At 48.9% G+C, this 25806-nt stretch overlaps 6 protein-coding genes across 6 annotated transcripts; 3 read left to right on the top strand and 3 right to left on the bottom strand.

Moving 5' to 3' along the window:
• Positions 1–4511: 4511 nt before the first annotated feature.
• V8C40DRAFT_251141 (DNA-directed RNA polymerase I subunit RPA34.5-domain-containing protein) lies at positions 4512–7265 on the bottom strand. The gene is made up of 2 exons (XM_083217127.1): positions 6025–7265; positions 4512–5961 (listed from the first exon to the last, which is right to left on the bottom strand). The coding sequence occupies exons 1-2, from the start codon at positions 7169–7171 to the stop codon at positions 5054–5056; spliced, it is 2055 nt and encodes a 684-aa protein (XP_083070905.1). The 5' UTR covers positions 7172–7265; the 3' UTR covers positions 4512–5053.
• A 357-nt stretch (positions 7266–7622) lies between these two features.
• On the top strand, positions 7623–10092 carry V8C40DRAFT_268116 (polynucleotide 5'-hydroxyl-kinase; the record flags this gene model as incomplete). The annotated part of the gene is made up of 5 exons (XM_083219932.1): positions 7623–7671; positions 7751–7994; positions 8059–8185; positions 8247–8537; positions 8590–10092. 5 exons carry the CDS (start codon positions 7623–7625, stop codon positions 10090–10092), a joined length of 2214 nt encoding a protein of 737 aa, XP_083070904.1.
• A 415-nt stretch (positions 10093–10507) lies between these two features.
• V8C40DRAFT_281041 (FAD binding domain-containing protein) lies at positions 10508–13449 on the top strand (the record flags this gene model as incomplete). Its single annotated transcript, XM_083221515.1, has 8 exons — positions 10508–10659; positions 10747–10826; positions 10909–11413; positions 11475–11509; positions 11567–11783; positions 11868–11941; positions 12017–12297; positions 12522–13449. The coding sequence occupies 8 exons, from the start codon at positions 10508–10510 to the stop codon at positions 13236–13238; spliced, it is 2061 nt and encodes a 686-aa protein (XP_083070903.1). The 3' UTR covers positions 13239–13449.
• A 1403-nt stretch (positions 13450–14852) lies between these two features.
• V8C40DRAFT_251130 (transcription factor domain-containing protein) lies at positions 14853–18625 on the top strand. Its single transcript, XM_083217126.1, has 6 exons — positions 14853–15319; positions 15606–15881; positions 15945–16038; positions 16139–16546; positions 16597–16687; positions 16750–18625. The coding sequence occupies exons 1-6, from the start codon at positions 15185–15187 to the stop codon at positions 17999–18001; spliced, it is 2256 nt and encodes a 751-aa protein (XP_083070902.1). The 5' UTR covers positions 14853–15184; the 3' UTR covers positions 18002–18625.
• A 93-nt stretch (positions 18626–18718) lies between these two features.
• On the bottom strand, positions 18719–21354 carry V8C40DRAFT_251126 (uncharacterized protein). Its single transcript, XM_083217125.1, has one exon. It carries the CDS (start codon positions 20653–20655, stop codon positions 18766–18768), a length of 1890 nt encoding a protein of 629 aa, XP_083070901.1. The 5' UTR covers positions 20656–21354; the 3' UTR covers positions 18719–18765.
• Positions 21355–23948: 2594 nt separating this feature from the next.
• On the bottom strand, positions 23949–24271 carry V8C40DRAFT_268112 (uncharacterized protein; the record flags this gene model as incomplete). Its single annotated transcript, XM_083219931.1, has 2 exons — positions 23949–24136; positions 24196–24271. 2 exons carry the CDS (start codon positions 24269–24271, stop codon positions 23949–23951), a joined length of 264 nt encoding a protein of 87 aa, XP_083070900.1.
• Positions 24272–25806: the final 1535 nt, after the last annotated feature.

Below are 25806 nucleotides of genomic sequence, written 5' to 3'. Positions count from 1 at the left end.
AGAGGGGACGGAAGTTGAAATGCATGCAAGTCGAGGCACTTGAGAATGCCGGCTGTGGCGCGTGGATGGCGCCGCTGCGAGGAAGAGAAGAGCCGAGACCCCTCCGAAATAGGAAGAAGAGCAAAAAAGAGCAAGATCAAACGGTGCAAACAGGGTTCGATCGAGGCAACGAGTAGAATCATAGCCGGGTCACGCGATGGAAGCCAGTGGACGTCGACAGAGCACACAAGCGAAGCTCGTGGTTGGATCGTGGCCTCAAATCCAGCTAATGCGCCAAGGTCAACTAGCGCACGACAGTCACACTTTTTTTTTTCTTTCTCTGCATATCGTCTGTTCCGTGCGGTGAGCAAAAAGCGCCTCGGCAGAGCGGGCCCCCAACGTGTTCCGTGGCCGCAAGAACATCCAGAACATGTCGACTAAACAGAGGGGAGACTTGGAAATTGCAATGATGAAAGGCTCCCGGGAGAGGTCATCTTACAGCTTGTAACATCCCATGTAATAGAATCGAGGTGCTACCTGCGATACCAGGAATACTTGAACCCTGGGTTTCTTGGCTCAGACCATTTCAGGCGCTTACCTCTCGCTGTTTGTCCCAAGTCCGCGAAATAGGGATCGATGGATTGGCCCCGAGAATGGTTCACATCACCCCTAGCTGCATGGAGCATGGCCTTTTCCTGGCGCCCGAAGAGTAAGAAAAAGACCGCCGTTTCAAACGGGGCCGAAAAACTCAAGCCCCCTCATCCAACGGCTCTCCGGCAGCACTCTTCCAAAAAGTATTGCTCCGGAGTCCGCAGACGCTATCAATTACCGCTACTTGATTGCCAATAATAACCGCGCGCGCGCGTTGATTTCTCTTCTGGCCTCTTCACCTTTCCCTCAACCGACCTAAGCGGCGGGCGTTGGCCGCATCGTAGCCCCGATTCCATCGTCACTTGGTAACGTTCTGTGGAGTTAGGATATGCCGGGAGTGCAACCCTCACTGGCACACATGGCGAGATATCATGCATGCATGAGCGAACTGCTTGATAGCGGTGGAGAGGGCAGGTCACAGGAAAAGTCGGATGACAAAACAAAAATCTCGCTGCTTGTTGTAGCGACTTTGCCGACTTGCCCAGCTCAGTAATTGCTGCCCTCTCAACTTCAAAGCGCCCAAGGATGTGATGTGATGTAGAGCGACAAGCGCACTAGGCGGTCTCGGCTCTCTTCCCATCTCACCCAGCAATCTCATCTCAGACAAACATTATCTGTGACCTCGTACTGTATACTGTATTGGTTATACCGTTGAATGGGGTATGAGTACGCGTAAGCACGCTGTTTGATCGAGACTCTGTTTCATATCAAGCTACTTTTTATGCCTGTTTAAGGGACCATGAATCAACCCAGGTGTGTCAAGTAATTATAGAACAAACAAACTCAAAGCCCAGGTCCGTATGCTGCTAAGAATGTCCCTCTTCAAAAACGGCAGCCGTTCTTATCAGTTAGATGCGCTTGGAGATCTCCGCCAAGTGACCGGCTGCAACTAGGAGAGTGGTCGCGTGGCCTCCACTCCCGCTACATGCGAGAGATCAATACGTGTACTCGTATCAGCTCGCTTGACTCGCTGAAGCTGTTCACGGAACATTGAACAGGAAGCTCGAGAGAAGCACGGCCGTTGATCCCCAGAGACGGATCGGCCATAACCACATGTCCACGGACACATCTCTCGCGTGACCCCTGCTTGAGAGCGGGAATCTCGGGCGGCATGCAGCTCCCAACAACAACCTAGACCGGGCTGCTGTCTTTCTTCCGCATGTGCCAAACCCGAAAAGAAATGGTGAGCGTGTTAGCTGCGACTGCGGCTACTGCAGTGCGAGCTAGGAAGAGAAACAAAAAAGTAATATGACGACATTGAGCAGCCCAGCTCCAATCCGGACAATTCCAGCCAACTACCTAGACGACCCTTTTCTTGCTCTACCTTTTTTCTTCTTCTCTCTTTTAGGCTCTGTCTAGCTCATGGGGACTGGGCGACGAACCAGATTCCGCGGAGGCGGCCTTTTTCCATGCTACTTCTCTTTTTTAGCGCCTGTGGCTCCGATGGAGAACACCTAAAAGTCTGTGTACCAGTACGTCGGGCGCATGTACTTCCACGCATGTACCTTTTTGGTCTTGTGCCTTGCTCGAATTGTCGTTTGTGACGGTGTGATTTTGTGCTTTGATTTAGCGCACAGGCGCTTGCTCTGACATGTGAGTTTTTGCCGATTCTGTGATCGCACTCTATAGTCTCCCTCCGCAAAATGGGAAATTGGCCGCTCGCTGGCGAGAACAAAGTCTTTTCGGCGACTTTTGCCTGTCGCATTTGTTTCAAGGTTCTTTTTAGCGATGCATTCCCTCGGGTGCGTGCTCCGCAACTTTCCTCAAAGAACCCCCATACAGGCATACCTACTACGAGTGCAAGCATCAAGCTCTTCGAAAACTCAGTGACGACACCGGCTAGTCCTATCCAGATAACGTCAGCTCAGCTCAGCAGGATCGGGCCTCTGTTGCGCTGGAGCCAACCAAACTCTACTGCGCCTCGCGTCGCCCAGCTTTCCCAATTGCGTCCTTATGTTTGTAGCTAGTTCTGCCTAATTGAGCCTATCGTTCGTTGGCTCTGCAACACCATTTCTGTCAAAAGAGCTCCCGGATAGGGTGTGGGAGACGTTTGGTGATGCATTGCTCCTCTGCTGCAGAACGAGAAATGGATTTTTTCTTCATTCAACAGGCCATCACTCGCCTGCATATTAATCACACCACTCGCCAAAGCTGAACGAACCAGGTCCGCTTAATCCGATAGGCTAAAAAAGCCATTTGGTAAAAAAGCAACGAAAAGAAAAGAACGCAGACCCGTCAAAAGTCTCTGATGGAGACGATACCTCGGCTTTGAAGTATGTAAAATTTCTTTTTCTTCTTCTCTTTCTTCTTTCTTCTTTCGCTCGTTCGCAGTAGTGCCTTCAACGGGCCGAGGCCTTAAAGCTTTTCTTTGTTTCCTCGCCTGACGCCTCATGCAAGGGCAGCACCACTAACATCACTACCTCTCGCTTTTGACTTTTGTTTGATCTAATAAAAGAATCTCCTCCCTTTACCACGCCCGTATGTACTCCATAGCAAACCTCGACTTCCTTAATTTCTTGGCAAGGGTACAACACCCAAAACACGCGGCGATCTGAGGCCATCGTCCGCGCCAAAGATCCCTGCCTCCAGAAACTCTTTCCCCCCCTGTTGTGTTTGTCGCCTGGTTACGGATACAGTATTTGCTCCTCCGAGTCAGTTTCGCGGGACCCTAAATGCTGATGGGCTCCGTATCAGCACCAATCCCTCATCGTATCGTAGCTAGTATTCCGTGTTGTCCTTAGCCGTTCCCCTTGCAACGAATTGCGTGTAAGCCGGCGCTTAGTCAAGCGAGCTCAATCCAAGCAACAAAGCTGTCATCAACCGTAAGGGTACATGATACGCGAGGTAAATTGCGATGCTCCATAGGGGCGGAATCGCCCAACAAAGTGCGAGAGCGATGTCCATCACACCCCACGAAGCACAGCTTAAGATTAAAGTCACCCACGAGGAATAGCTCTGTCTCACCACCACGAAACGAGCCACGCAAACTGTCCCCGGATGACGAAGCTTTTTTTTTTTCTTTTTGCCTCTCGCTCAATTTCGCGCAGGTTCACAAGTAGGTACCCGTACATCAAGAGGTACTATCATGATGGGTACGCGTACAGCAAGGCGCAGAGTCAGCCCAGTAGAACGCCGCCAGCTCAGCCAAGAAGGATCGCATCTCCGCCAAACCAGCCACCCGTCCACGTATCGCCGTCTTTTGTCCAAAGTAGCAGTACAGAATAGTATTATTACCAGGGGGTTTGTAAACTGCGCGGCCCAAGATCAATCAAATCTTGACTTTCGCCCTGCCGACGGCCGATGCCCCTGCATTGCCGCTGCCGCTCCGTCCACGTATGCATGCTTCATTTTCCCTGTACGACAGCCTCATTCATAACCTTGAGGTTTGCTTGCATGGGGGCAACCTGGTAGCTGATTTTGCTGGGACAAGTAAGGTATGTACCCGTAAGCCCTCCGTAGTGGTACCTGGAACGCATGCATGGACAACGCCGCCGCCAAATCGATCACCGCCTCTCTAAGCCTCGTTCTCGCTCGCTTCTCTCTTCCTTCACCGATGGTTAGACCGATCGCTGCTCCTGCGTCTCCTATCTGGTGTCCGTATCCACTCCGCGAATCGGTCCTGTCAACCGACTGCCAGGTCACGATTTCTGGGTCGACCAGGGTGAGTATCCGGATCTGATGCCAACGGTGCACAGATAATATTCCATTTGCTCACCCAACAGACAGTTGGTGAGTGTATGACAGAGCATTCCTATCTCTGCCTAACTCGGTGTCATTCATGAGATACTAGGTATTGTATACATTTCGAATATGTGGATGAAAAAAATGTGAATATGTCCACGTCTTCCAGAGTCTCACATGTGTTACTTGGCTGCAAGTCATTCATCTTCAACTGCAGTCTATTAGTTTCATACATACGTCAGACGATTCTCTACCCTACGCATGTCCATCCAGAGACTCTTCTCAATGAACAGTCCTCCGCATCGGTAGCATGTCTGCGAAATGTGAGATGTACACGAAAAAATACAATAAAATGCCTGTCACATATTGGCAAATTGTCTCCCCTCTTCGAAAGCTTGGCTTCATATCTCGTCCACCCCCTGAAATGCAAATAAAACCTCTCTCCTGATTTTTTTTGTAGACATAAAAAACTGCTTCTTCCTAAACGCCAATGTCTTCCAGTTGTGAGAATAGCTCTTCTTGATGAACAGTCCAGAGAGCAGATAGAAATCGAAAGTTAGCAGCCAAGGTCCCATAGACCTTACAGCCCCTGTGGAGGGTAAAACCTCAACGATCACCACATCCCACACTGCTCATTACTTTCAACAGGGCCATCGTAGCTACCTATGCATCCTCAAAGATGCACTTCGGTTGCCCACGCTCAAATACACTCTCAGCACCACTTGTATGGAGATCTAGGGCCCTAGTTCGATCCCTTGGCCTTGATCGTGGATTTTTTCTTATCCCCTCCCTGAGCACTTGGTGGGGGGCTCTGCTGTGACGAACCAGTGGCATTGACCTCATCTTTGCTCTTCTTGCTCTTCTTGCTCTTTGACTGCACAGGTGTAGCGAGGAGTGCAGAGGAAGACGGGAGAGGAACCGGCGATTCTTTGGGTCGGGAAGTTAGGGGAATGTTGGGCAGCGGAACTGCTGTTTGACGCGGTGCGGGTACTGGAGTCTCGGGTTTCGTCTTCTTAGTCGACTTCTTGGCTGTACTAGGAGTAACCGCTACGACCTTGGAGGGAGTGGCAATAGTGGTGGCCGATGACGAAAATGCCGACGATGGAATGGCTGGAGGCGCGATAGGAGTTTGCTTTTTGGCGGTTGAGGGCAATTCTGCTCCGAGATCAGGACTGCTGACCCTGGCCGTCTTCTGCTTCTTGGTCTTGGTCTCCGCAGATTGATTCTCCTCTCGGAGCTGCTGCTCAGCAGTGATGGCATCATCTTCTGAGGTGGTGTGTTTTCTCTTGCCCTTGCGGTCGGTCTTAGAAGACTTCACATCCGTAGTATTGCTCTCCGCAGCGACATCAGCGTCCTTCTTCTTTTTAGCATCTTCCTTCTTGCCCTTCTTCTCCTTCTTCTCTTTTTTAGAAGATTTGGGAGTGGCCAATGCCGTTGGTGCTTCGGCCATGTCAACATCTTCGTCACCAGGCACATCTGCTCCGATGTTGCCCATCGGGGTATTCACGCCGAATGGCTGGTACCTAGCCCTGAGACCCTTTGGTTGTGGTCGAGGGGCGCGACGAGGCGCGGGGCCAACAGAAGAAGCGGCAGCACCTCCAAGATTGGCAATCCTCTTGATGTGCATGGTCTGGTCGATTTGTTTGCGGGCTAAAGGGAACATTAGTTAGTGGCAAGTAGATAAACCAGGGGCAGCTTAGGAGAGCAACTGACTTGGTTGGTACTTAGAATCGCTGGCTGAGGGAATCAAAATCTGGATCGAGCTCTTGGTCGCAATCGTGTCGAAGGAGACGCCATAGTCTTGGCCGTCATGTGAAAAGACCCGGTTTCCAATCTGCGAGCGGTCCATGGGGATCTCTATGTTCTCGATAACAGAGATGGGGACGTTGGAAGGAACCGTAAAGTACCAGAACTGCTTGCCCTGCAAATTTGCTTCATTGCAAATGCGAGCCACATCCTGGCCATTGGCTCCGTCGTCTCCCTTGCGAAGTGCGAAATCGGGAGCGATGAAATTCGGCGTTCCGACTTGGTTGTTCATCTCGCGATCTGAAATGTGCATGGAATCGTCGACTTCAGCATCACTATCCTCCGAGTCGGAAGAAGATTCCTCTGCAGTCTTCTTTGAAGCCTCAGGCTTTTCAGGCACTTCTTCCTCGTCCTCGCTTGATTCTTCTTCGCTTGACTCCTCCTCGCTAGAACTGCTCGAAGTAGAAGCTTTGGCAGGTGTCTTGGGGGTACCATTTGTAGCGGCAGGTGCGGCCGGGGTCTTCGAGATAGGCTTAGGGGTAGGCTTGGGTGCTTCTTCCTCCTCGTCGCTAGACTCTTCTTCTTCCTCGCTTTCTTCCTCGGAGCTGCTGCTTGAGGATTCCTGGACAGCCGCAGCTTGTTTGGCGCCAGCTCCGTTTGTCTTCTTCGGCTCGCTTTGCTCCGATTCGGACTCGCTGGATGACTCGCTGGATGATTCAGAAGAAGATGGCTCCTTCTTCACAATCTGCTCCTTCTTAGCAGCAGCGTTGCGTTTGGCAGAAGCGTTGCGCTCGACGTCGCTATCGGCGATCTCCTCGTCCCTGCTGCGCCGTTTGGGAGTAGTCAAAGGTTTTGCGCCATTGGCACCGATCTTCTTCAAAAAGTCGGCGCTATTACCTTCATCGCTGTCACTATCACTGTCGCTGCTTTCGCTCGATTCGTCGCTATCATTGTTGTTTGAGAAAAGGGCGACACCGGGTTCATTCTTGACGATCGCTGCCGCTGGTTTGGAGACAGGCCGCCGATTGTACTGTGCTGAGGCGCTGAGGCCCTTCTTGGTATCTTCGACGTGCTTGCTAAGCGAGTGAATCTTGAAGGGCTCTTTAGGCGCCATTTTGGCGAGTTTTCGAGGTGCAATGAGCCTGGTGGGATGCTCAATCAGGTGGGAGAGATTGGAGATGAAATGCTGCTCTGAACTTTTTTTCGAGGCCTGCATGGAAATTTTGAAGATGCACAAGCAGAGCCCCACCATGACGCGCCTATTTTGGGGAAAGCGCGCGATTTGGCGGGACGTGTTTGGCGCAGTTCGAAAACTCAGTGCGCTATATCTTATCGATAAGCGCATTTTCAGAGCTGTAGCGCCAAATGCGAATCATTGCCAGCATGCCGGGCTTATTACATCTCTCTGAAACTTGACCTTTACAATGCATTTCTTGTTATGCTAAGCCGGTGGATGTTTGTTGCGAGGAATCATTGATTCTTATTTGAGATCTTTCTTGCCCGGCACCGAATCTAATTAATTTCTATTCTCATTTTGATCGTTTCCAACTCAATATTGCTCAGACATGTCCTCCAACAAGCGTCGTAAACTCGACACCCAAGCTGCTCCTTCATGTAAGTCAGCCAAATTTCATCATTAGAGGCCTGCTGTGAACAATTTCAGAATAATCCAACTCACTGAACTCATTTTTAGCAGCGGTAAGCGCATTAAGTGCACTCGCAGCTCGCCGGCGCTTAGTCGCCAATGTACCAGCCAAAGAGCCCAGTTCATCTCCGGAGCCTGAAGAATCAGCTCCAGCTAGAACCAACTCCTTCAGCGTCCTACAAACTTTAAAGCGTCAAAATGAACCCCCTAAGTCTCCCAAGAAGAATGGGTCAAGAGGGCCACTCAATCGTGGCGACACCAGAGCTTCTACCTCGCAAGGTGGTAAGATGAGGTAGGTCTGCTTGATCCTTTAATGGTACAACAGTAGACTTACGAAAGGTTTTCAAATTCAAAAGCGATCCATCTACTCCAGAAGCCGGTCTTTCAAGTTCTCGAGTCATGTACTCGTCTTTCTTACTAAATAAAAACAACTGCCGCACAACAGCAAAGGGCACCATCGCGTTAAAGCTCAGAGATAGCGAGGTATGTTTCTAGCATCTATGTAAATTTGATTTCGTGTAGCAACTAATCGATTTGTGCGTAGCGATTCATTGCCATTGGCAGCTTTGGAATCAAAGTCATTGCCGGTGAAGCGACTGTGTTTGGAGCCACTCTTCAGCCATCAGATCCTATACACTGGATTCACGCTCCCCACTGTCATGCAATTCCAGTTATCAGAACCTCCGAGAAGACTAGTCTGGAGCTTCACCATGACCCAAATGCCGACGGCTTGCGACGGTTAAGTCGTTTGTCCCCCCTTTTTAGAGGCATATGGGGAGAATCAAAGGACGACTCTACGGAGCACAGCCTAGGAAAGGGACGAACGTTCCAGATTGTGTGTCCAAAACCTGACTCTACTTGCGCGACTTACAGCTAACTAGTGTCAGGTATGCAGTTCTGATGATGCCCCTAAGAAGTGCGTCATACAAGAACTTTCATCTCCTCCAGCATGGAACAAGAAGCTAGCCGATCTCGTATCCGTAGCCAAGGGTGGCCCTTTCACAACGCTTGTATGCGGTCCCAAGTCTGCGGGAAAGTCAACCTTTTCCAAGATGCTCGTGAACCGCATCTTAACGAGTGAAGCAACACGAATAGGGAGTCATGGCATCGCTATTCTCGACTTGGATCCCGGCCAGCCTGAGTATGCACCTTGCGGGACGATATCCCTCGTTCATATCACCAGACCCAATCTAAGCGCTGCCTTTACGCATCCAAATCTAGACGATGAATCATACAGAGTCATCAGATGTCATGCGTTGGCGTCCATGACACCAGCGGCGGCCCCAGAACACTACTTGGAATGCGTGCTGGATCTTCTTGACTACTATCGAAGACTGCTGCGCAATTGCCATCTTCTCATCAACACTCCAGGTTGGATTCTGGGCACTGGACAGGACCTACTAGTGGAAATCATCTCTCGAGTCAACCCTCCAGAAGTGATTTACATGTCTGAAGACGGCCCTGCAGATGTTGTTGAAGTTTTACGCGGTGCAACGAAAAGAACTTTTACTACCCTCCCCTCGCAACCATCCGAGTTTGCGTCCCGCACCGCTGCTCACTTGAGGGCCATGCAAGCTATGTCATACTTCCACTTGCAAGACCAGAAACAGCTGATCTCAGGCTTGAGGCCGAGCTGGAACCCTTCCCCACTGTCGTCCATCCCTCCGTTGCAGGTCCGGTACTCTGGCAATCAGCGGGGAATTCTCGGTATTCTACTGTATGACTACCAGTCTCCATCGGAGCTGCTCTCACAAGCAATCAATGGAATGATCCTTGCTGCGGTGGATGTGGAGGATCCTAAAGCATTTCGCAATCTAGCTTCCACTGCTCACCTGTCAGTGGATGGTGGCGGCAAGGACGGGTACTCCGCAATGGAAGACTTCATTTCAAGGACCACGGAAGGGCTTCCGTATATTCCAAATGCCAGCGACATCACTCTTGACCCTTGCTTCTCTCGCACCATCGGCCTCGTCCTCATCCGAGGTATCGACACCACTACTCAAACACTTCAGATTCTTACTCCTATCCCACTACAGACAATAGAGCAGATACGGTCGCAGGGCCGACAGATCGTGCTCGTTCATGGAAAGTTTGATGCACCGACATGGGCATACACGGAGGACTTGTACGGGCGTTCCCAGCAGGACGATATCAACGCAGACAAGCCCCTTGAAATAGTGAATGAAGAACCAAATGAGGATGTGGATGAAGCTGAAGATGTGGATGAAGAGGAAGCCTCAGCGGAATCCGAGGCACCTTCGGACCCAAGTGCCGGGTCTTCTACCGCCCTCCCGTGGGTCGAGGTGCTCCGCGGCAGCCAAAAGCGGCCAGTCGGCTCGCGTGTGTGGAGAGTGCGGAGAGACCTGGGCCGTAATATCGGCGGTGACTGAGAAAACAGTGTGGCAAAGAAAATCGTCACCCAAACGAAGTAGTGTGCAGACCACAAATTCTGGGGTATGGGGACGAGAAAAGGAAAGCTGACGAATGGACATCAAATAGGGGTTTCCATAAAGAAATCATAACGAGTCAACGCTGCCCTTGTCTTTGTTGGTACTGTGGCGGATGAGGGGAGCGTTGGTCAGAGATGACCCATGATTACTTAGGCCCAAAATCGTGGAGCGATGAAACTTTGTCATGTCTTCGTAAACAGGGTAACACATATAGATCCTGTATACCCCATATTGACTATATAAGAGCTTTAGATGCAGAGCGTAGACTATTTAATTCTCCGACAAGATTACCTTTTTTCTTTCTGATACTATAATTCACGAGGCACTAAGCGTATATTGGTGAATTAAATCAACTATGGAAGCTGCTGCAACATCAAAGGTCGATGTGCTCATTATTGGAGCCGGCCCCGCAGGCCTCATGCTCTCCCTTTGGATGGCCAAGTTGGGTATCAAGACGAGAGTCGTGGACAAGCGGACTGGCAAAATCGTGTCCGGTCAAGCAGACGGGTAAGTCGCTACACAAGGCTCGGAGACGGGCCTAGAGTGCATTCATATATAGAGGATGTAAGTCTAACATGACGCGACTCGAAACAGATTTCAGTGTCGTACCCTAGAGATTTTTGATAGCTTCGGTATCGGACACAAAGTATGGCACGAGGCAAACCATATGCATGGTGAGTTGCATTATCTTTGTTGTTGCACACAGACAGGACGTAGGGGGTGTCAAAAACAAATAATCTAATTGTCTGGCGATAGAGGTCAGTTTCTGGAACCCGGACGAGGATGGCAAGATTCGTCGCCACCACCGTGGTCCCAATACTCAACCGAATCTTTCGCGGTTCACCGAGGCCGTGTTGCACCAAGGCCGCGTCGAGAGCATCCTAATCGATACGATCCGTGCCTCTGCCTCTCCTAAACACCCATTGGTCGAGATTGAGCGGAGCGTTATGCCAACCTCGCTGCATATTGACGATAGTTGTGTTGATGATGAAGATGCCTATCCGGTAGAAGTGACGTTACGCCATCTGACTGAGGAAGAAGCCACCCCAACGCAAAGGTTAAGTAATTTACAAGACGGTTTGTACAGAAGCAACCTAGCGGAGGACGATACAGAGAGGCTGCTTGCGAATACTGCCGGGGTTGGAAGAGAAGAGAAAGTTCGAGCCAAGTATGTGGTTGGATGTGATGGAGCACATTCATGGGTGAGAAAGACGCTTGGTGAAGAGTATCAAATGAAGGGTGAATCAACTGATGCTATTTGGTAAGACTTTTCTTCGTCAGTTGAGTTTGCATCAACAGGAACGCTAATGGCCTTCAAATAGGGGAGTACTGGACATTATTCCTATCACAGACTTCCGTGAGATCTTCCAGAGTCCCTAGCTGTTCCATTGAATGAGACTAACATGTATGACAGCGGACATTAGAAGCAGATGCATGATACACAGCGCCGAGTTCGGAGCCATGATGATCATTCCGAGAGAAAACAAGCTTGTCCGAGTTTATACCCAACTCAAACAAGTATCCACAGGCACAGGACGCGTTGACAGATCACAAATTACCCCAGATGTCATCTTGGAGACAGCAAGAAAGATTCTGAGCCCTTACACTCTTGACTACCACTACATTGACTGGTAAGTCTCACAAGGGGTGCTGCGTTCCACCGACCGGAGCAAGCTATTGGAGTGAAGTACAAAGGCTGAGTGAAACATCCGCAGGTGGACAGCATATCAAATTGGGCAACGAGTCGGCGATCGTTTTAGCAAACACAACCGTGTTTTCCTTACAGGAGGTGAGGGCAATCCCTGTAACCGTCTGAACCGACAAGTTGGCCTGAGAGGGCGCCGGATTTACTAACGCAAGGCAGATGCGGTGCACACACACTCACCCAAGGCTGGCCAAGGCATGAACGTTTCCATGGGAGATACGTACAACCTTGGCTGGAAACTCGGCCTCGTATGTAAGAAGTTGCTACAGCCGCACGTCCTTGATACGTACGAGCTGGAACGGAGGCAGATTGCTCGGCAGCTCATTGCCTTTGATCACAAGTTCTCTAGGCTCTTCTCAGGGAGGCCGGCCAAGGACGCCTCTGACGAAGCGGGATCTTCCATGAGTGAATTTCAACAGGCATTCCGAGAGGCACAATTGGTAAGTGTATTCCCAGTGATCCCATTACCCGGTAGATAGGTAGCTAGGATGTCCCTTGTATGAGTTGCGGTGAGTGGGCGACCAGCTTTATCGGAAATGAGACCCTGTGTAGGGGTCTACCTTGCCGATTCAGACAATGCCATCTTGGTTTCCAGATCGGGCAGCACATGGGGATCGGTACTGGCCGTGAGGCTTCTGTTACTCTTTGCTAATTGAAATCACAGTTCATCACAGGAGTCGGCATCCACTATCAACCCAGCATTCTTACATCCGACAGTGATTTGAAAGGAGGCTTGCAAGGCACTGAGACACCGTCTCAAAGCCAGGTCACAAGCCTAGCCGAATCTGCCGCGCATTGCCAGCCGGGCAGACGCTTTGCGTCGCAAAGAGTGCTGTCACAGGCAGACGCTCGGCCATGGGAGCTGCAGCTGCATATGCCATCCAATGGCCGCTTCCGAGTCGTCGTATTCGGTGGTGACATCTCGCAAGCCACGCAGCTGGCCACAGTCAACAAGCTTGGCAGCTGGCTCCAGGCCAATGTGCTGTCGCCAGCCAAGTCGCCTCGCATCAGCCTGGCTCCTGGGCCAGACCCGCGTGGAGGATCAGGATCCTCGCAGTGGATGACGGATGAGGACCCGTCCATTGTCGACGTGCTGCTGGTGCACTCGGCGCCACGAGACAAGATTGAGCTGCTGCAGGATCTGCATGAAGTCTTCCATCCATTCGATAAGAAACTGGGCTGGGACTATGGCAAGGTGTTTGCCGACGACCATGGCAAGGCACACAAGCACTATGGCGTTGATCCAGACATGGGGGCCGTTGTAGCGGTGCGTCCCGACGGTTACATTGGTCTGGTGACGGGACTGCAGGCGGAAGATGGCTGGACGCGGCTGCAGACCTGGTTTGGCGGGTTGCTGAGGCCAAGTCCAAGCTCAAGCTAAATGAAGGCGGAGATCCCTGAGATGGAGGAGACAGGAAGCCGGGATGGATCCGCACTTGTGAGATCTCAACTGAAATCTATGGCGGTGGAGGTTGAAGTGATCTCTGGCTGCAGGGGAGGATTTGTAGTGACCTACCGGTTTACAGGGGATTTATGTACAGTGGAATAGCGCTAGGCCTGCCCAGGCCGTTTCGTAGGGATCCGGACTGGACTCGATCAATGAGACAGCAAACGGGCGGCTAAGGTTCTGGATGGATGCACGATGCGCTATGCTTTCGCAGTTTTTTTCAGGTATGAGGGCGTTATTGAATTGATCTAGATAGAATGAAATGGACTGTAAAATCTTCCGCATCTGCCTAGACAGGCATGTAGCATGCGTACATCTGTCAAAGTGCCTGAATATGGCATGCTTGGTGATTCCCTAGTATACATGCTAAGATGCGAGATTGCGTCGCCTCCATCTCGGTAGCCTCGATTGCCCCTGTTTATAGCGAATGGATCAGGGGACCATATCTCTGGATTCCGATACGAAGATGAAATACCCCGAGATCTTGTGCTTGTGCTCGACCGCTTTGTCGTCTGTATTACGCGCTCCATGCCCCATTCAGACAACTCAGCCGTTGCTTGGGACAATTTCCCTGTCTCTGTACTCCGTAAGTGTGTGCTAGATGGACTGTCTAGTGCGCAAGGCCGGCAATTTGCCAAGGAGGGATCGTCAAGCGGCGCTTGCAGTGAGACTCGGCCAGGTTGATTTGGGACATGATAAGAGACGAGCCCAGTTTGGGCATTGGGGAGGGATTGGCCGGGATGGTGGTGGTACGAGAAGCTATCTGTGAGTACAGCTCTTGCTCACTAGATCTATTAGAGACAAAGCCGATCTACCTCATTAGTAGACAGCTCATCAAATGGGTGAGGTATCGTTGAGATACGGGATGGTCTCTCTCTCTCTGCTCCAAGGCTGTAACGCATTGGCGGTTGTGCTGCATAGCACAGGTGTCGATTTTCTCAGGCACTCAGCGCGGGCATGTCACACCGATCTGCCCTGACAGGGTTCTTGGGTTCAACACGCGGAAAATAGCAAATTACGATGGAGAGCAAGAGCAACAAATGGAGCTAAAATGGAAGGCTAATATCATGTCAACTGGGGGTAGATTCAACGTCGCTTGCCGACATGGAGCTAGCGATTAGCTACTGCACAGCGGCTGCAGCTTTGACCTGAATTGCAGCCAAGACAATGAGGCTATCAAATACAGGGGTGAGATTATGTATGAGAATTGCATTCAGAATGGGGGTCGTCTGGGCAAACAACTCGAAGTTTCGAGGCTTGAGAGCGATGGCAAATGCTGTTGTGAGAATACATGTAAATGGACCCCGAACAAGAGCTACCAAGTGAACCAGATGGCTGGGCGGCGCTGAGACATGGCTTGACGCAGGGGATGGAAACGGGAACCCGGGCAAACACCAGAGTGCTCAGCTTCTCTCATTGCTTTTTCCTTATGTAGTAATATTACTGATACCTTGTCCAAGTGAGTGCTAATGTGATGTCTAGTTCGGGTTTCTTCGACTTTTATAAAGGCGGGAGGCTGCCGCCCGAGTCAAGTGACTAGACCCGGCACCTTCAATCATTAAGAGTCCAGTACACGCAAGGATCTCTCAGCCTTTGTCATCTAACCTCCGCTCGTTTTTTCTTTTCCACTCAATGGCCTTGGCCTATCTGCAGCACGGACGGTCCGCAATTCCTCCAGCTTGCCCTAGCCGTTGCCGCTGACACCATCAACTCCACCACCTTTCGGGCCATTGCCGAAGCGCCGTTATTGATCCTTGGTCTCCGCCGTTGAATCGGGAGCGAGCAGCTCCAGCTCCCACCAGGTCCGTTTCCTCCTTCTCATTCTCCTTCTCCCCTTTATCGGAAGATCTTCGCCAGTCTCTTCTTCTTGCAATGTCATCATGGAGAATCCGAATGTGGACTTTGGGGAACACCCCTGCATTAGGGCGCAGAAGGCTTTGATGGCACAACAGAGCCAAGAGGCTCAAACCATCATCCGCTCGGCTTGCTCCGAGTGTAGGCGCCGGAAACAAAAGGTATGACTCGAAATATTTCAACAGTCTCTCCAAACTTCTCATATGTGTGGAACATTGTTATATCCTGGGCTTACTTGCGATACAATTTGTCATCACTCTTTATGACGCTGTTCCATTATCCTCACGTACATTTATGCTTGCCTCAATGAAGAGATGCAGGCAGAATGTATGTACTTTCTGCCTCGCACATCACATGTACACAACCATCTAATTTCTTACTCTTATGAATCTCAAGTCTCCAGCATTCCTCGATGGCACATTTGTCTAACATAAATATATCTCGTAGTGTACTCGATATTGGCCATGTCTGCACTGTGGCAATAGAGGTTTCTCTACCAACTGTGTATTTCAAACGGTTCTCGATATAAAATCTCCCGAGGAGCGCCGGACTCAGCTCAAACATTTGGTGGCGCAAATAGAGGGATTGTGTTGCTATTCTCATGAGTTACTCGATCCAGTGGATGGCGATAGTGACGGCAGTGATGTTGATCTCGAGGCGTTGGGCTACTCTGCTTCCCACGTTGCCTCGAATTACAGCGGCCCTCGCAAGGTACCTTCAGATGTGCGGCATCATTAATAGTCCTCATGTTTACAGTACCTCGCCTCCGCTAACACCGCAGCTCAGGAGAGACGGCGTACAATGCCAGATTCCGTGAAGCCTGGCCGTTCTCCTCATTTGCAAAAAGCGATTCAGGTTCTCCCGTCCAGATCATGCGTCGGTTAGTCTTTGTTTTTTCTCAGTCCCCTTCCACCCCCCGGTGTTTTGCTTCAAAAGTAAACGATCTTTGCGTCTTATCGCCAATTTCTGACTCAATGTAGATGCCCTAGTGGATAACTTTCTAGACTTTGTCAACTTTCGCTACTACATTGTTCATCCTGTGATGTTTAGACGAGAGTACCGAAATTGGTGCAGCCTTGCTTACAATGATAATCACGTTGAGCTTCAGTGGACTGCTCTCCTCCTAATGGTTTGTGCGTGTTCAGCTCAGTATCCCAGCGACGTACTCAATCGTGCTCTTGGGGCGGAGCAGAGTCAACCAATTCACCAATTATCCGAAAAGTATCACGCGACAGGCCGTAAGCTTGCAACCAGGATTCCAATGGGAAGATATGATCTACACGCCATCCAGACCTATCTGCATTCGTCCCTCTTCTTCAAGACGAAGGCTCGATATCCCGAATGCCGGCGTGATTTGGCAACTGCCGTTCAAATTGCCAGTAAAATGGGTAAGCTGGTATCTCCAGATGCTATTTTTAACGTTCTAATTCTCATCTAGATATCAGTCATGAAGAAACTACAAGTCCGCTTTTCGACTATAATCTGGAAATGGGGAGTCGAGCTTGGGTAATCATGTGCGCGTGGGACTGGTTAGTTGGTCTGCTGAACCCCGATACGCGGACACACACATTCTAACTCTGCGAATATCTAGGCAGCTTGGAAACATGATCTCACACCCTCTTATTCTGCAGCCCAATCTTTACTATGCTAAACCGCCCGGAATCCTACTGGACGAAGAACTAAAAGAGCCTCTACCCTCTCCCGGTTTGTTCATGTCGCTTCAATCCGAACTTGGGAGCGCATTATTGCAGTCGTTCGGAAGGCTTGGACCTCTGGAAGAAATGGAAGATGTTAGAAAACACAGTAACATCGTAGAAAGCTGGGCCGCGCGATTGCCGCCTCAATTCTTTCTGCGAAACCCCGACACAGGTCTGGATGAAGATTATCCATGGCTTAGATTCCAGCGATTCAGTCTTACCATGATGGGAACTTTGTCGTTGCTATCTCCTTTACGGTATTTCCTTATTATACCGCTGTCGACGGGATCTCTAGCCGAGTATCTACATCTTCAAAGAGATGGCACATTATGGGCTCTCAGACACTTAAACAGACTATTCCAGTTTCTACGGTTTGCTTTCCCCGGAGATGCAACATATCACACTATTTTATTCTTCATTTTCGACGTATCCGTGCTCTTATGCTCTGCAATGATACACGATATAGATTCGAGCATGCCAATGCGCGAATTGGCATTGAAGGCAGTTGATGGGTCGCTTGGCGTGATGAAAACTCTGGAGCATCACTCGCCGATACCAAAACACTCTTACAAAATCCTCAGTCGCATTTATGAAGAGGTTTTAAGACTACCGACAACAGATGATACCCACAGGGTTAAGAGGCGAAGGCTGGACCATTTGCCGGATCGAGTATTCCCTAATCGAAGAGTAGAATACATGCCTGAGCTGGACGAATTTTGGGACAATTATGACTTCAGTTTTACTGGTCCTGGAGAGAATGGTCCCATCGAATCACATAATACTGCCTATGACGACGTTGTTGTCACTTCGTCAGCGAATACACCGTCAAGCAGTATGTTAACTGACGAACCGCCCACTCCATCACAATACGACGAAGAAAACGCGGAGATCGTCGAAATGTTATCAACTTGTATTCGGTCGTCTAATTTAGGCGATCGATCTACGGCTATCACACCATCGAATACACTCATACATCATGTTATCAAGTCCGTACCCGAGCCGATTGAACATTCAGACAATAGCGGGACTACCTTTTCGGCTCACGACGCAATCGGCTTTGAACACTTAATAAGATATCTCAACGACGGTGTTTGGGATAGAGTATGCGGATTGGATCAACTCGAACAGCCAGGTCTTATGGACTGATGATATGGTTTTACGAACACCCTAAACTGTGATTCATGAGAATGCCGCAGCACTTTTTTCAAGATTAGCGTTTGTTTGACACTTTTTGTCTGTGTTTGTATATGTGTGATTAACAGATGTGTTGGGAAATAACCATGCTGCACAAGTGCTTCGGGTTGCAACTACTACGATTTAAACTTGCAGCAAATAGAACAATTGGCGCTGTAAGAAGACTGCGAGATATTATATTGTTCATGAGGATTTCTTTTATTTGTTTACTCGTGGAAGAAGAGCAAGAAGTCGGATGAAAGTATTAATAGAGCAGGGAATGAAAAATTCCACTGGCCGCGGTATATGATTGTGGGAACGCATACATGGTAGTCAAGCTGCGCCATGTAACGCTTTGGTTGAAGATCAACTTCCTCTCTTCCTCACTGTAAACTTATGTGCTCCGTGGTTGTTAGAAACGATTGAGGACAATGATAGTTCATGTGGTATGATGGCGACGAGGCAATTTCGATGAAGGGACGACGCTGAAAATATGATTCAAGCATTGATGCAATATCATGAGGCTGTTATAAGACCTCTATTTTATAGCATGGTAGAACTGGGATTTCGTGAACCGTCAATAATACCTTTCGCTTACTGATATATGATTACCTAGGTAGGTAGTTAGTAATTCGAAAGGATCTGTCCTGAATCCAAGTAGGTAACCATCCTTCCGAAACTTCAGAATACCAAGAATCTTAATAATGCGAGAATAGCGGACTTGATTTGGCTCTATCTTAAAGACTAAGCTGGCTTTCCTCGATACTCAGACTCTCCAATTGGCGACGTGTGTTTACAAGTTGTTCCATGATCTTTATTGTAGCAGGATGTTCGTCGCCCAGAGTTTCCTGCCGTAGTGCCAGCGTCTTTGCTTCCATTCCTTCCGCCTCTTTGAATCGGCCAGAGGCATGATATACAATTCCAAGACTTGCCATGCTACTAATTGTATCGGGATGCTTATCACCAAGAATCTCCCGTAGTAACGCCAGGGCTTTAACCTGTATTTCCTCTGCCTCTTTGTATTCGCCAGCTGCACAATACGTTTCTCCGAGCTGCGCCATAGCCTCGATGGTACTAGGATCATGATCACCACGAACCTCCCGCTGTAGTGCCAGTACTTCTACCCTTAATGTCTCTGCCTCTTGATATCTGCCAAGCGAATGGTGTATTACTGAAATATTCGCCATGGTATTAATCGTAAAATGGTGTTTATAACCAATTGTGTTTTGCTGTAGCGTCAGTAATTTCATCATCATTTCCTCTGCCTCTTTATTCTTTCCAAGTGCGTAATATGTCATTGAAAGTGCTGACATAGTTCTCATTGTATCAAGATGAGTGGTGCCAAGGATCTTCTGTAATAGTGCCAGTGATCTCACCATCATTTCCTCTGCCCGTTTATACCTTTTGAATCCCCTGTATGTTAGTGCAAGCTCAACCTCGATTATGATTGTGCGAGGATCCTTGTCACCAAGAATCTCCCGTAGCTGTCTGTGCACCTCGATTTGCATTACTTCTGCCTCTTTGAGCCTCCCAAGCTGTGAGTATATACTTGCAAGCCTTTCCATGCTAACAATTGTATTAAGATGCCTGTCGCCTCGTATCCTCTTGTTTAATTCGTATGCTCTTTGTGCCATAATCCCAGACACCCTCCATCTGTTACGCCAGCTCAAATAAACGGCCAACCTTGACAATGGCTCTACGGCTTTTTCATCGTCTCCACAGGGTGCAGCCCACTCACACGCCTGCTGTGTGTGAGTGATGTACTTCTCGCATTGGTTCCAGACCTCTCGTTCTTCGTATGGGGGTCTCGGGAAGAGCTTGTAAGTAATTCCAAGCGCTGCAACTAAGAAATAAGTTGCTTCATCCTTCCGTTCTTCTCGACTCAGACCCCACCGCATTGCCTCCTGAACAAGTTTATGCATCTTGTATGCGCGGTTTCCATCTTGAGCAACCTGTATGTTTAGAAATGAGAAGTCGCAAAGACGGGCGATAGCTTCAGTAACTTTATCATCATCGCTATCAGAGACTGACGAGGAGTCATCACTGTGTGTTTCGACAATATGATCTATACCGTTACTATCATCGCTGTAGAGAGCTGCTTGCTTGACCAACTCAATAGGGATGTTCTGGTTATCTAGATAGGCGTGAATGTGTAAAATCTGATAGGCCGTCTTATTCTCAACCTGAAGATATTTCATCGAAATGTCCCAGGTCTCTAAAATGCTGTTCGACACCTCTTGTCGTCGATGACGGTCGCTTTGTGATTGCTTTAGAATCCTCCACCTTTTTTTGCCATCTTTCAATTTTGAGACGTACTCCTCAACGGTTGTCAAGGTCCTCCTCATATATGCTGCAGCTTGCGATATGGCGAGTGGTAGCCACTCGAGTTCGTCGAGAAGTGCTGCAACATGTCTTCCCTCGTCGTTGCCCACTCGATTATTTCTGACACTGTCGAAGAGCTCCTTCGCCTCGTTTGGAGTCATTTTTGGGACGTTGATTGCCCGTCGAACCGCAACAAGGCCTCCGGCGATGCGCTCGTCGCGGCTCGTCCAGAGAACTTGGCCATTTGGACCACGTGGGATGAATTTGTCTAGGTTTAAACACAGGTGCTCCAAGATTCGGAGCATCCCGTCCAGTATGATCGACACCAAAGAGCCTTAGGTTGTCCGCATTATCTAGAATCAGCACCCAAGGAGGGTTCGACTCGATACCATGACGTACAGCCATTAAGAGATCTTCTCCAACGAGGTTGTTTGGAAGGCATAGCTTCTTCGCAATTGACTTGAAATCTTGCGTGAATGTCGTCTCGTTGTCGGCATGGACCCAGAACACGGAGCAGGAGGAGACTTGGCACCGGCGATAGGCATAGTCGAGGGCGATCTGAGTTTTGCTTGTTTGCCGCTATTTAGGACATTACTTATTATACAAAATAGCGCTCAAACGGCTTACCCTGAGCCGCCAAGCCCATAGAGGGCGGCGGTAGAGTATTCGTCGGATAGCGGCAGGATTCTGTCTAGCTCGCTAATAATATCTTGACGATGAATAAGCTCCTCATTGCGGAGAAAGGGAATCAAGACACAGGGTTCACAAGGGGCACTGGCGTAATTATGGATAACATTGCCCTGGTGAATTCGGGCATCATTTCCAATGGTATTGGACTCGATGGCGTGGGTAGAGCTCATGATGCTAACATCTCTGTAACGAAAGGTAATACTTATAACAAAAAGCAAAGCTAAGAGGACAATTTTTATAACAGAATCATGATAATTCAAAAAGAAAATTTATCATTGAAGCCGATCGCGACTTTTGTTACCCTTCTCAAGGGCGGGGTATTGATGCTTGAGGCTCGAAGTAAAAGCTACAAAGTTCTGCATTCGTTTGGCTAAGGCTGTCGTTTCGGACAGCGGTAGAACATATTTCCCTATGTCGGCAAGTGTGCTGGCAAGGATGGAGTATGCGCGAAATTTCACATCCAATAGACTACTCTGTATAGAGTAGGTCATAATCCTGCAGGTTTTAAAGGGTCAATAAGCTGTGGCCGCTGGTTCTATGAAAGATTATACTCAGCCCTTGTACTTGTACCAAGTTGTATGTGCGATTTCCCCTGTAATCACATGAATAGGGGATTGAACTTTCAATCACGGAACGAGTTAACTTACATTGCTCTTTATACGCCTGGAGCCATTGAGAGTCAGCTCGCCAAGCTGCTCCGGAATTCGCCGGCTCTCGCACATTAAGTCTCTACTTGATCAGTCAACTTCCAAGGGCCAAACATGAAAAGAATTACCTCCATTCCATATATACCGATGGGGCTGCCCATGAAAAGGACACCACGGCGCAGATTTCCAAATATGGCGAGCAACACAATACTTATGCAAACCCCTGACGGTTTCACCGCCCCCAAGATTGCATAGCATCGTCTCAAAAAGCTCGCTCCCCTGATCAACCCGACGAAGTCGAATTAGAGTTGCTGCACGTCATCTGTCCACTACTGTCGATGCTAGTACAGCAGTACAGTAGTGTACATATCGAGGACGGGCCTCAACCCCCACAAATGCTCCACGATTTTCGGTACATGTACATGTAGTATTACCGTCGATTTCCTTTGTCACCATGAGTCTAACCTAAAAAGCTTTTGAGGACGGCAACGGCTGCATCTTGTGGCCAGTAGAAGCTTGCAGAGCAGCCATACACAGCCATTTGGCGCTCAAGAGGTGACACACGTTCTTAGTAAGAATCGACGAATCATGGCTGCCACAATGGCCTTTTGTGTCAAGATTATGCATTTCGTAGCTGACTTCGGAAACAACATATGACAAGTCTCCATAGCCACTGTCGTAATAGACGTGCTCCGATGGAGACGAGCATGTTTCGACCGATCAAAGAGAGCAAACTGGCTTTCAAAAGTTATCCTGAAGACGTATAAGTAAGCATGAGAGCAAACGAGGTGTGAGGATGCAACATTAGGATTACAATACAGAGTAAACTCTGACATTATGCAGCATTGAAAGTCGCGTCGCATTTCTAAACACTGTCCGGAGTAGTAGCTGGGGATAAGCCGCACCAATAGGCAAATGATCCAATCTACCCAACAGCGTTAATTTTCACCTTGGCATCGATGGATGGATGTGTCGAACGCTATCAGAAAGAGACTCGACGTCCAATTGTAAGAATATAATGGCGAACATTTGGATAACATGATGAAATCGCGAACAAGGCGCGTCGCAGAAGAGAAGGCGTTTGTTCTGAAGTACCACTGAAGGCTGAATAGAACAGTCGACCAAATCTTGCGACAAATACAAAGGTTCAATGTTTCCTAGAGCCGGCAAATCATGCTAGCTGTCAAACCCCTTCGGCTTTTACCAGTTTGACGAAACCACGGTAACCCAAGATGCCGTGATTTATTTGACATTGTTTCTTGGCCTGCCATTGTATAAGCGGCCGGTCTGTCAAACATGTCGGCAACGTGCTTGCGCTCGGTAGTCGTATGAATGCATGCAGCTGCCTGCCGTGTCGAGAATCGGTGCGGAATATTCTTGTTTAAGGTATAATCAGTGCTAAATTGAGAACAACAACACAAAAAACATGGTTCATGTAAAGTAAAAGGTACCTACGGACGTAGAGAACGGCTCAGGCCCACTTTGGTGTTTCAATTTTCGGTGTGGCTGTAAGTTCCTATCTAAGCAATAGAACGACAAGAAAACCAACAAGTCCTTGTAGAGAGAGTAGCACTGAAATCTAGCGCGCGGTAATGTACCTAGTATGGATCGGTGATAAACATGCCCTAGAGCCGCTTCGGTATCCAAGACTCCGGCAACATGTACATGTACCTTGGCTAATGGATCTCATGCTTCAAATCTCTATTCAGCCAGCGAGTGAATCAAGCTAACGCAAGCATAGAACTCGTTCGGAGTAGTTAAGGAAGGTTCATCTAGCTGGTTTTCGTGTTTTTGGATCTGTGATTCTAAAACCACATACATACATCTTTGCCGCAGCAAGGCTTCTGCTGTTGGATATGTGAGAATCTTGGGTGTCTACGTGAAGGAGTGCCCGAATGTTGCACCCAGTCTACGTAGCCGAAATTATACACGTAAAGTAGTAGTAGGGGAAAAATTAGATTGCTAGAATCCTAGTTACGTATACTACTAGGGAAGTGGTAACGGCACCAGCGATCGCAGCGAAACATGACCAGGACCAGACTCCCCTCTCCAGCCCCCCCTTTTTCAATCTTCCCGCCTTTTTTCGCCTCTTCTCCATCTCATCCTCCTAGGCCAAACTATCCCTCTTTGCTCCTCTAAATGAACAACAACAGTGGCGCTCAATTTCCATCATATTGACCGCCATCAAACGATTTTGTGGGTGACACGGAGTAGTCGCGCCTCAAAGGCAGGATGTACCAGTCAATTGGCGTCCGCATCGCTCATTTCAATGTCTGAATTCTCCGATCCAATGTGTGCTCTGCACTCACATCCTTCTTCCATCCGATTGACGACATGAGCAACGTGGCGTTGAAGCCGTCGAAGCCGTCGAAGTTGTTGAATCCGTTGAATCCGTTGAGACCGTTGGGATCGTTGAGGCCATTGAACCCGCTGAGGTCGATGATACAACCTGGAATGTGTCAGTCTATATTCTACAAGATAGGATTCAAAACGCCTCTACGAACCGACATAAACGAGTCAACTCTCTATAGACGTGGACTAAGCGACGGTGGAGTCCATGGCTATAACAGGCGTTGCTTGACATTTTGAAGCGTTGAAGCTAAGCTTCTAGCTTAGCTTTGCTAATATTCTGATGAGATTGTCGCTAAATTATTGTCAGGTATATGGTTGCGATTGTTGAGTGCAGATTTTGAGTCTTCAGGCTCCTAAATATCTCGAAACGAACCTCCTACGGATCAACCCTTTATATAATAACGGACATGTCGTCCCATCTTCGAGCACAGCAGCCTATCAGCGATAGAATTACATGCTGGCACATCAGTCTGGACAGCCTGGCAGCTGGGGCTTAGGGAGCCGCACAATGACTGCTTAGGCAGTCATGCTGATATGCGAAGAGAAGATGTCGAAAGAGGAAAACAACTATGGCCTGGGGTGTTGAGAATAATGAAGATTGTGTATGCTTAGGCGTGTAGTAATCCTACAATGCTCTAAGGATACGTCATTCGTGGTAGCAAATTTTGATCGTAATTGGTCAAAAGACAAGGCTACGAGCTGTCGGTAATTGTCTGTCAGCAGATTGATGCATCGACGATATTACATCCCTTTCTTTCGTTTCGCCTTGTCTCTTTTATTTTGATCCTAATTACGATGTAGTTGGCACGTCTCTCCAATCACAAAGCATGCATGCAAACCTCCCTGCATGCCGCCTCAACGGTCTCCCCACCGCTTCTTGGCTACCCGTCGACGCCTCACAATTGTCTTGGACTATTCTTCTTTCTTCTTCTGGGGATGAGAGGGCCCTGCACTAGGCCCATTTCCTTGTGTGGTTCTTGCAATTAGAGGGTTGCAAGCCTCTCACCGCCTATACTTCATGTGACCGTGACATGTCGACCGGATAGGTCACTGTGGTCGGATCAAGTCTTTTATGGCTTATTATAGGTGCTGACCTGGCATACGAATCTTAGAATGACCAAATGAGAATGGCTAGGAAAACTTCTACCAATCTGCCTCAAGGAGCTCAAACGATCCATGTCATCTGCTGGCTGCAGTAATATAGAGGTGCAGGAAGGTTGAAATGCTCTGACTATTCATGAGAAATCCGCAGGAGGCTGAGGCACTAATGTACTAGACGTGACCTCTATGAAGGTGAATGCGGCGAATCATCTGGTGTTTCGGTCTGCTGTTCACACCGATATCTGCCCGTAATTCCATGTGGGTACATGTAATTCGCAGGAGACTGGCTGTTGCCTTTGAAGGCTATTGGTCAACACCAGTGCAGTGTCAAACCCATGACGCTAAGGTACGGGTATAGCTGTATGGGGTACAGCGGTATTACCTGAATGGCCACCGGGAACTGGGGATCTGCATACGCGGTCTTAATCGTGGCATACTATTTAATAGATCGAATCTGAAAGCACTTGGTTCTACTCTCACTTCTTGAAGTGCTTCTTTGGCTTCTCAGTTTTAGCTGCTGGCGATGGCCTCACAGAAAGAGGTTAGGCTAAGAAAGACCCTTGTAAGGCATCCAAGGAAAACGCATTCTTCTTACTCCCGGATGGGATCCGTCATGCCACGTATGGTTTTGAGACTTGGCATAACGCATTGAAATTGCATCGCTTT

Source organism: Trichoderma camerunense (assembly GCF_050948025.1).
Source record: "Trichoderma camerunense strain CBS 138272 chromosome Unknown V8C40scaffold_14, whole genome shotgun sequence".
NCBI lineage: Eukaryota > Fungi > Ascomycota > Sordariomycetes > Hypocreales > Hypocreaceae > Trichoderma > Trichoderma camerunense.
This window is presented reverse-complemented; position numbering and strand designations above follow the sequence as displayed.